This window comes from Penicillium verrucosum (genome assembly GCF_028828655.1).
Source record: "Penicillium verrucosum strain IBT 35672 chromosome Unknown utg000003l_segment0_segment0, whole genome shotgun sequence".
NCBI lineage: Eukaryota > Fungi > Ascomycota > Eurotiomycetes > Eurotiales > Aspergillaceae > Penicillium > Penicillium verrucosum.
Genome location: NW_026643212.1, coordinates 4,114,529 through 4,124,785, shown reverse-complemented (window position 1 = coordinate 4,124,785; position 10,257 = coordinate 4,114,529). Strand labels below are relative to the sequence as shown.

General features: G+C 47.7%; 4 protein-coding genes across 4 annotated transcripts; all 4 read left to right on the top strand.

Annotated features, from left to right (window-relative positions):
* Nucleotides 1-2,557: 2,557 nt before the first annotated feature.
* On the top strand, nucleotides 2,558-4,159 carry N7516_009168 (M48 family metallopeptidase; the record flags this gene model as incomplete). Its single annotated transcript, XM_057221887.1, has 8 exons — nucleotides 2,558-3,225; nucleotides 3,310-3,550; nucleotides 3,610-3,634; nucleotides 3,697-3,742; nucleotides 3,797-3,860; nucleotides 3,910-3,941; nucleotides 3,994-4,052; nucleotides 4,110-4,159. 8 exons carry the CDS (start codon nucleotides 2,558-2,560, stop codon nucleotides 4,157-4,159), a joined length of 1,185 nt encoding a protein of 394 aa, XP_057072159.1.
* Nucleotides 4,160-4,310: 151 nt separating this feature from the next.
* On the top strand, nucleotides 4,311-6,390 carry N7516_009167 (chaperonin-containing T-complex subunit CCT8; the record flags this gene model as incomplete). Its single annotated transcript, XM_057221886.1, has 3 exons — nucleotides 4,311-4,546; nucleotides 4,663-5,033; nucleotides 5,105-6,390. 3 exons carry the CDS (start codon nucleotides 4,311-4,313, stop codon nucleotides 6,388-6,390), a joined length of 1,893 nt encoding a protein of 630 aa, XP_057072158.1.
* An 887-nt stretch (nucleotides 6,391-7,277) lies between these two features.
* Nucleotides 7,278-8,000, top strand: N7516_009166 (mitochondrial 54S ribosomal protein bL12m; the record flags this gene model as incomplete). Its single annotated transcript, XM_057221885.1, has 2 exons — nucleotides 7,278-7,523; nucleotides 7,671-8,000. 2 exons carry the CDS (start codon nucleotides 7,278-7,280, stop codon nucleotides 7,998-8,000), a joined length of 576 nt encoding a protein of 191 aa, XP_057072157.1.
* Nucleotides 8,001-8,832: 832 nt separating this feature from the next.
* N7516_009165 (uncharacterized protein) lies at nucleotides 8,833-10,015 on the top strand (the record flags this gene model as incomplete). The annotated part of the gene is made up of 2 exons (XM_057221884.1): nucleotides 8,833-8,923; nucleotides 9,006-10,015. 2 exons carry the CDS (start codon nucleotides 8,833-8,835, stop codon nucleotides 10,013-10,015), a joined length of 1,101 nt encoding a protein of 366 aa, XP_057072156.1.
* Nucleotides 10,016-10,257: the final 242 nt, after the last annotated feature.

Here is a 10,257-nt window from a genome sequence, read left to right as displayed (position 1 = left end):
GTGTCATATTCCCGACTTTTACATATCGAGTCTACGTATTATTTCCCCTTTGCTTTTTTCCCCCCTTTGCGGTTTCTTTTGCCATCCCTATGATACCACTTTGTTCCCATGACTACGCAACATGATACCAGGGGCTTTCCAAGGTTGTTCTTGATATGTTTCCGCTGTATTTGGACATAACATCTCTGTTTCTATGTAATTGCTCTGACGCTCTCGGCTATGGTGCGCTGGTGGGATGAGGTTTTATCGGTTTTCCTTTTTAACTTGTTTGGACATATGACGATTTACCGGATTTTATCATCTTTCAAATGTTTTTTTATACATCTAGCCTAGTTATTAGTTGCCTTGAATTAGTACATACCCATCTCATTGAAATTGTCCTTTGCTTTTCAGCCAAATATCTTGAGTGGATCGACTCGCGGGCCTGGCTATGTACATATTGTGAGAATTTATGGTACACCAGAGGAACAGTAAACTACATATATAGCCAAGAGATCTGACTGGATTTGAAGAAAAAACTAAGGATATCCTCATACTTAGGTAGCTATACGTACTTGATTTCCTCTGCCGGGGCTTTCCTATCTTAGCTGCCGCTTTTATGAGGGCGCTCAGAGTCAGGCTCACTAAGTAGATTTTAGTCCGGGCTCAAATACACCACGTGATAAACCAGTGATCTCCAATGAACGATCAGTGAGCGCTCAGTGAGGGTTTAGATTTCCTCTTTTCGGTCCAAGGATGTATTACTCGTTGGACTATGGATGGGGGACTACGATGCTTGCTATTATTGCTGTTGTTATAGGCCGCCCGGTACCTATTGTTCTTTGAAGATATGGTGAGCGACTTGGAGCTCGGAGTAGTTATGCTACTGGATAAAGTATGGATAACTTAAAGCTATAATTCACTTGTGAAGCTAGTATGAATCTATGTAGCCTCGGTCCAATCCACCTCTGCATTCATATCACGGGGACATAGCTCTCCCCCCAACTTTGGACTTGAATTCTATAACCTTCTAACGATAGGCATAGAAGGGCATTCGATAACTCTTGCCATGCTTGAGCGTGTTTGTATCCCAATATAATTTCGTCAAAATTCTTCCATCATCACAATGTCTTTGTCCTTCATATGGAAGCTGATCTTCGATTTTCTGGACTCTCTGGAACTCTCGTGGGAATGCGTCTGAGTGGAGGGAAGTTTCGAATGCGAAGGCGAGATAGTATACAACATACGGGTGACCAAAGGGACCATCCAAACATAACTCTCTCATTGGTTATTATCTTACCGCCAATTTCCTTACCGCCTTCTTTACGGGCGAGTAAGGATGCTACCGGCACATAACTCTGTCATTGGTTTATATTGCCAGTAATTTAGATCCACTAATGTTGTAGATGCTTAAAGATGTCTAAATACCTGGATTATAATGTTAATTTCTACTAAAGTAAAGTAAATCTGAATTGAATCTGAAGAAGATTGGTAGATCTCTTGGCCGCTAGTTTAGGGGTGAGTGAATCTTTATAGAATACTGTTGTAGTAAATACTACTGGGTGTGGGAGAAAGCAGAGGAAGAAAATTGTTGTTTGATTAAACTAGAAATGTAGGGGTTATATACCCTGCTAAGACCATCTAAACATTGCTCAGTTGTAGCAAACAAACTAACTAACTATATACCGGTGGCATACTTAGTCGCCCGTATACGTGCTCATGTGCGTAGAAGATCAACTCATTCAGCGTGAATCGATTGTGAGCCTCGTTATTTGGTGCATCACCAACAGCGTTTCGGATTCGTGAAAAATGTTTTCCTAGGTCAAGTTAGTTAACTCTCACTCGGGTTCTTGAGTGTACTCATGTAGTTTAGGAGGCAGGGAGATTGGTTGAATATCTTTCAGTTCAGTGTCCGAGTTTCCTATCATTAGTCTCAAACCGAGGATCTTTTGAATCTCGTTGCTTCCGAGCGAAGACATTGGTAGACTCGGGTAGCTTTGGGGGGATTCGTTCATTTCGCGAAGCAATGCTGATTGGGTGGCCAAGTAAGACTGCATTCAGTTTATCTGGATTAATGATCATGTTGATCATGCCAGGCTTTTTTGATAGACGATGGGGCCCATCTCAAAGAGGAGGGTTGTACGTGATGGTACTAGCGTGTTGCATTTTATTGATGTAGCTTACTTAGGCCGCTCACCCCTTGGCTCAGCTCAGGCTCAGTGAGCAGGTCAGTTTGCTTATGTAATGCTCAGTGAGCAAAAAAGCGGCAAGGTCTAAGCACTAACACGGAAAGAGAACGCCAAGAAGTGGCAGAGGTTATAGGTTAACTAGTTAACTATTTGGTATGTAGGTATGTATATTGTAGGCGGTAGAGTGGGGATTTTGGAGGTCCGACATGACGTTGCTCCCAGGCCGGTCACGAAGAATGGGGAAGGTGGCTGCTTATCGCCGTGTAGCTCTCAGTTCAACCTTCAACTTGCAACTTCCCCGGAGAGGTGTGGTTTACCCAAATCCGTTGCAAGTTCTTGAATTCTCTTCTTGATAACCGTTGCATAAGGGACAATACAGGCTCTCAACCATGCTTCGTCAAGCTATGGCGCGCGCTTTCCGCAGCGCATGCGCATATCCTTCCTTATCGCCGAAGCCCTCCATTCACCCCAAGGCCGCCTCACTAGCAGCTCAAACATCACGCTCATACAATACTGCAGGGCCTCGAATTTTTACTCGTTGGCCTACCTCTATGCACTCTCAGATCACGCCTCTACGACATCCCCAACCCCAATCACAACTCTCATTTCGCACACTTTCCCCAAGCAACCGGCGCACCTTCTTCTCAAACCGCCAGTCCCCCTACCAACAAAGACAGAACCAATACAATCGATTCCGAGGCAGCGCTCGCCAACCTATCGTCTTCCGCTTAGTGCAGAATGCAAAACCACACCACTTTGTTGCGATTGGCGTGGGGATATCTGGACTTTATCTATACAACACGGAGATAGTGGAGATGACCGGTCGACGACGGTTCAACTGTGTCTCTCGTCATCAGGAGCTCAACATGGGCGAAGAGAGTTACCGCGAGGTTCTCAGTGCCGAGCGTGGGAAGATCTTGCCCCATAACCATCCTCTTACTCGTATGGTTGATGGCGTGCTGCAGCAGTTGATCCCGCAGGTGGCTATTGAAGGTGCTGATTGGAAGGTTCATGTTATCAAGGATGATGGAATGGTTAATGCTTTTGTGCTTCCTGGGTAAGCTTTTGCTGGGTTTGTGGTGTTGATGCTTGGGTTCTATGGTTGTTGTGGATATGGCTAACACTGTTTTGCTTTGCTTAGAGGAAAGGTATTCGTCTACACGGGTATCTTGCCCATTTGCAAAGATGAGGATGGCTTGGCTGCGGTGCTGGGACATGAGATTGCTCATGTTGTGGCTCATCATCCCGCAGAACGTATGAGCAACAGTTTCATCACACTGGGAGCTGTGTTCGCTATCTCTTTCTTGTTCGATGTCTCCGGGCAGTTTTCTTCTTTCCTTTTGAATCTGATGTATAGCTTGCCGAACTCGCGAACGCAAGAGGTATGGTTTTTTTTTTTTTGGTTTTACTATATGCTCACTTGGCTAATTTCTATCTACAGGCTGAAGCAGACAACATCGGATTGAGTATGAACCCCGAAGTTGAGGATAAATCAACTTGCGATTATATCGCTAACGATTGTCGCCAGTGATGATGTCCAAAGCCTGTTTTAACCCCAAGGCAGCTGTCAATCTGTAAGTCAACGTGATAGAATAGGCAGCGTTTCGGCCTTTGCTGATAATTCCTAGATGGGCTCGCATGCATGAACAGGAGAAACAGGCTCCTCCGCAGTTTATGTCTACTCACCCATCGGTAGGTTTGGAAAATGCCTATAAATGGATCATAACTAACTCACTAGTAGAGTTACAACCGAATGGAGACCATTCAAGGATGGTACGACCTTCTCTCCTGTGTTGACTTATTTGTTACTAATTCGACCAAATAGGCTTGACAAGGCCGAAGCAATCTACGAGGAGAATGGATGCAGCTCCGTCAAAGGATACAGTAAGAGCTTTATTTCTTTGTTTCATATACTGAATTGCTAACATCTCTAATCTCTAGTGCCTGGTTTCCGAACTGCTTATAATTCGCATGTCTCGCATTTGAGATGATGAACAGAGCATCGAAGTCGATAATACATTGACATTACCTGTATAATAGCATTAACCAATGTAGTAATAAACATTCATGAAAGATAAAAGAAGCAATTAACATATATAAAAAAAATAGAAGGGTTAAAGATTGTATTATGGTTGATCTAGTATGTTGTATAGTCAGAATGCCAAGCACCTGGACAACTGGTGGGCTCCCCCTCGTGCAAACCGAGCAAACCCACCACCGCAGCTCCAAAAATTGCCCGGCACAACAGCTCCATCCACTCCTTCACATTTAACCCTTTTGATATCCCAGTCGCATCTCATTCGGACGCGACCTAATATCATGTCACTATCAATTCCCGGTCCCTCCCAGGCGGGGCTCTTCAAGCCCGGGTACCAGAGGTGAGTTCGAAAAGTCGGGGAGCCCGAAAACCCACCGCAAATAGGGACCTCCTTATCTGGCGCCCCTCCAAAAAAGAAGCAAAGCAATTGACTGATCTCTTTTCCCTGCCTTACAGCCACGATGCCGAAGATGGAGCCGTTATCCGTAACATCGAAGCCTGCCAGGCTATCTCAGGAACCGTCCAGACTTCCCTGGGCCCCTATGGCCGCAACAAGATCGTCATCAACCACCTGCAAAAGATGATTCTGACCTCCGACGCGGCTACGATTCTTCGTGAGTTGGATGTTGTTCACCCCGCTGCTAAGCTGCTTGTGATGGCGAGTCAGCAGCAGGATGCGGAGATGGGCGATGGTACGAACTTGGTTATTGTGTTGGCCGGTGAATTGTTGAAGAAGGCAGAGGAGTTGATCCGTATGGGCCTCAAGACGAGTGATATTGTTTCCGGATACGAGAAGGCTCAGAACTTTGCCTTGTCCGTTCTAGAGGGTATGTTATTCCCCTTTCATGATTGGTTTTATCGATATACAAATGAGGGAATTGTTTCTGATTCCGTCTAGAGCTCGAGGTCGACAGACTCCAGGATATGCAATCGGCAACAGAATTGAGCAAGGCTCTCCGCACAGTGGTGGCCTCTAAGCAGTCCGGCACGGAGGATACTTTGGCTGCGTTGGTTGCGGAGGCGGTTCTGGCTGTGTTGCCCAAGAACCCCCTTAACTTCAACGTTGACAACGTGCGCGTCGTTAAGATTATGGGTGGTAGCTTGGAACAGTCGAAGGTGGTGAAGGGTATGGTCTTCCCCCGGGAACCCGATGGAACTATCAAGAAGGCCACCAAGGCCAAGGTCGGCGTTTTCAGCTGCCCCATCGATATCAGTCAGACCGAGACCAAGGGCACAGTTCTCCTGAAGAATGCCCAGGAGATGATGGACTTCACCACGGGTGAGGAGGATCGTCTGGAGGTTGCCATTAAGGAACTCTACGACTCCGGCCTCCGTGTGGTCGTTGCCGGCTCCACTGTTGGCGACTTGGCCATGCACTACCTCAACCGTTTCAACATCCTTGTTATTAAGATTCTGTCCAAGTTCGAGCTCCGCCGCTTATGCCGCGTTGTCGGTGCCACGCCTCTGGCTCGCCTGGGTGCCCCCATGCCCGACGAGATGGGCCAGATCGACATTGTCGAGACCACCGAGATTGGCGGTGACCGAGTGACCGTCTTCCGCCAGGAGGATGTCAACGCCATCACCCGCACAGCAACCATTGTCCTGCGCGGTGCCACCCAGAACCACCTCGAGGATGTCGAGCGTGCCATCGACGACGGCGTCAACGTCGTTAAGGCCATCACCAAGGACCCTCGTCTCGTGCCCGGTGCCGGTGCTACTGAGATCGAGCTCATCGAGCGCATCTCCAACTTCGCCGACCGAACCCCCGGTCTGCCCCAGTACGCCATCCGCAAGTTCGCCGAGGCCTTCGAGGTCGTCCCCCGCACACTCGCCGAGTCTGCCGGTCTCGATGCCACCGAGGTTCTCTCGCGTCTGTACACCGCACACCACCGCACCACTGCTCCTGGCGAGTCATCTGCCGAGGAGGATGAGGAAGAAGGCAGCTCGTCTGAAGATGAGGAACCATACTGGACTACAGGTGTGGACCTTGAGATTGGTGACTCCGACGGCACTTTGGACACTGTCGAGGAGGGTATTCTGGATCTTATGGCTACAAAGATGTCTGCGATCCGTCTGGCCAGTGAGTCTGCCCGGACGGTGCTGAGCGTCGACCAGATCATTGTCTCGAGACAGGCAGGTGGCCCTAAGCCTCCGCAGGGTGGAGGTGATTGGGACCAGGACTAAATTTTTTTTTAAAAAAAGGAGCGATGAGGGTCTGGATGTTGTTTGATAATATGAAGCCTATAGATCTTCATACGATGATATGCTTTTTGAGAACCATACGTTATAGACTGACTCTCACTTTCTTCTGCAATGAAAAGTAACCCAAAATGGCTGCTATACAATTGGCACTACAAACCATTTCCGACAATAGTACGGTGATCCCATTATTAGGCAACCTCCGCAGTATTATCCAACTCACTTAAAAACCAACTTTCATCTTATAATCCCGCGAATAAGTATAGAACTCTTACCAAGTTTCAACTCGACTGTGGTCACTCTCATGAATGAAACAAGTACTGAATCAAATGGTATTGGCGCACTTACTTTTACACCTTCCTTTACAGTCAACGTTATACTTGCGATCCTCGTCATATAACTACTTCTATCAATACATATGGCACTGACGGTTCGGTATTGGCGCTGGATTTCCGCTTGAGGTACCGGCTGAAACGGGCATAAAATCCTTTGCATGAGACATACAGTGGAGAGGAAGACAATATACATTGGTGTCAGGGGCCTCCATACATTTGGTATATAGGAATGAATGTATCTCTTAGAATTCCCTATATTTAGATACCATCTATAGTAGTCGTGAATAACTATGTTGTTATGTTTTGTACTAAAACATGATGACCTAATCAAATATATGATCCATGGATGGATGTGTAATGTTGTTGGCCTGATAGATAGACATATATGCCTGAGGCATCATACATCACGTGTTACTCCCAGATTTTCCTCAAGTGTTTCCTTTCGGTCTTGATATCAACGAGCCGCGATTCCAATCCCCACCACTTTGCTCTAATTCCCCTTTCTCTCGAGCTTCCCGCCTCTTTCTCACCTCCGCCATGTCCTTCTCCACCCAGGCCGCAGCCCGCTGCGCCAGACAGCTCTCCGGCTCCGTCCGCCCGTCCTCCCTGCGCATCGCGACCTCCGCTACATACCTCACAGCCCGTCGCACACCCAGCAGCCGGCGATCCGAATCCACCCAGGCAGCTCCTGATGCTGCCACCAACCCCAAGATCTCCCAAATTGTCGACCAGATCAGCACATTGACTCTGCTCGAGACTGCCGATCTGGTGTCTAGCTTGAAGGTGTGTTTGACAATCTACACAATCTACACATAACCAATGGATTTCCAAACGAGACATGCGAACCCTGCATATATCTCTCTATCTACATCATCAGTCTACTCAATTGAGGTATTTGTCTGAACTATGCTAATTAACACTTTTGTACAGACCCGCCTGAACATCCCCGACCTTCCCGTTGGCGGCTTCGCCATGGCCGCTGGTGGTGCCCCCGGTGCGGCTGCTGCCGTTGAGGAGGAGGAGGCTGCTCCCGCCGCCGCTGAGAAGACGCTGTTCAACCTGAAGCTCGAGTCATTCGAGCCTACCTCCAAGCCCAAGGTCATTAAGGAGATCAAGACCATGCTCGGCCTGTCGCTGGTGGACAGCAAGAAGTTCGTCGAGTCAGCACCCAAGATTCTGAAGGAGTCTGTGCCCAAGGAGGAGGCGGAGAAGCTCATCGAGACGTTCAAGGCGCTCGGTGCCAAGGCTACTATGGAGTAAAACAGCTGTGGTATTATTTAGGCACGGGGAGGGGATAGATTGGGAAGAGAGTCGAGGAAGATGTTGCTGCTTTAGGTCTTTTCCTCTCTTTTTTCCATCTCTTTGAATTCTTGCTTTTGAGAGATCTTGTTGAGCATTTATTGTGTTTGGCCTGGCAGATCAAGGCAAAATGTACATTATACGCATTGTGTTCTGAGACCGTCTGGTTCAGAGGGCTCATTTGATTAATTGATGCATTTAGCATATAAGATGCTATTCTATTACTTTTAAAATCGGTAAATATCTTTTGAATACTGGTTTTGGCGTATGGTCAAATTGGTAGAGATCTAAATATCGGAGTAGCTTCGCGGTGAAGTTCCCGACCTCCAGAACTTCAACCAAAAGAAAAAAACCACTCCCCTCACCTACTACCTCCACCATTTGCTCTCCGCACTCTTTTTTAATGACCAGACCATTAATTTCGCCAATACAATGGCGTCAATTACACCAAGCTCTCTGTCCGACAGCCCATATCTTGCGCCACCACCGCGCGCAAGCTTGCACCGCTCGAGCTGTCACCAATAGCAACACAACTACCTCAAAACGACCCTTCCACACCACTCAAACTCGATCAGCTATCAGGCCTTCTCGCAAAGCACCATCTGTTCGAAAAGAAGCGAGGGCGGGGGTACCCCGGAATGTGTTGGTAGGCCGAGGCGGAGTGAAACTAGACCGTGATGGGTTCTGGAACAGTTATTGTACTGCGCATGTTGAACCAACGTTGGCTGAGTTTAAGCAATTCACACGCCAACTTTATGAGACTTATCAGATCTTCATACCGCCGGGTGTCAACATGGCGACATTCGGGTCTGTGGGTGAACAGTTGATCAGGCTATCGCACTCACAGCTCCCTTCCGCAAGTCTTGTTCGGAGTATTTCAATAGGTGAGTTTAAGATTCGAATTGGTATATAGTGAAAGGCTATATGCATTGGAAATCTCGATACTAACCATGCACTTTGTGATAGATGTCGACGCCGTTTATCGAATCGCTCTCCTTCTCGCGGATCTCCAGAAAGGCCAGTACATTTATCAATGGGCGTTGACCGCCTGCGCAAAAGCGAATTCGCGTCGAGCCCTTGTCGAACTCGTGAACCGGTATATCAGTACGGAAGGTGTGGACATTTATCAGAATACCGAGTGCATAGCGAAGGTCAAAGACTTGGCTCTCAAAGATGAATTCCCTCATGCGATTATGCTATATGCCAAACTGCTCATCTGGCGTGGCGAGAACGCAGAAGCCGCCCGGCTTCTAGAGCAGAAGATTCTACCATATCTGCAACCCGTTCGCAAAAACCCTCCCCTTTGGGAGGATATAAAGATGATGGATAACTTTGATCCTCCCTGGCGGATGTATGCTGTTGCTGTTGAGAAAGAACAAGGTCTGGCGGGAATCCAGAGGGTCATGAGCCGGGCCGCCATGGAGTTCCACGACCCAGTGGCCATGACCGATTATGCCATCTCGGCGTTGGAAACGGAGGCACCCAATAAATACGAGGTGTACGAGACGTTCATGGCTGCCGCTGCGTTGGCGGGACACTCTCCAGCCTGCTTTCACCTTGCCAATTTCTATTACCGCACCTCTCAAGGCGAATTCACTACCGAAGCAGAGAGAAACGCCAAGAAGAGGGAAGAGGCTAATGCCGCGCGTAGTGCCTTGTTGAGACGATTCGAACCTATAGCGAATTGGGTTTATATATTGTTCAACCAACCGATGGATCGCGAGACATACCGCATGCTCGCGATGGACTGGTACGAGCTTTCTTTTGATAAGGGGAACAGTGAGGCTGGGTATATCCTGGCTCTGCTCTTCCGCGAGGATGGCAATATGGAGAAGAGCCGTGAGGTGTACAAGCTTACTGCTAAAAAGGGACTTCCTACCTCGTTGTCCAAGAAGAGCCTGGCAGAGATGAGGGAAAAGTGGGAAGACCAGACCTTCAACCCTGGTCTACCTCCTAAGCTCTTGAGACTTGCTTAGATGGTCTAGAGATATTGTGTTTATATCTCTTCTTCTTCTCTTCTGTACATCTTTTTGCCTATATCCCACTATGTATCATAGCAATGTTTCTTTTTGGGCCTTGATTGATACCTTTTCTTCTATATATCCCCCGCTCCCAAGCATTCATGTCTCATGTCGCTTATTCCATGCTTGAACTGACAGAAAGAGAAAACAAAAATATAAAAAATTAGAACTGTCGTTATGCATCGCTGTTTCATCCC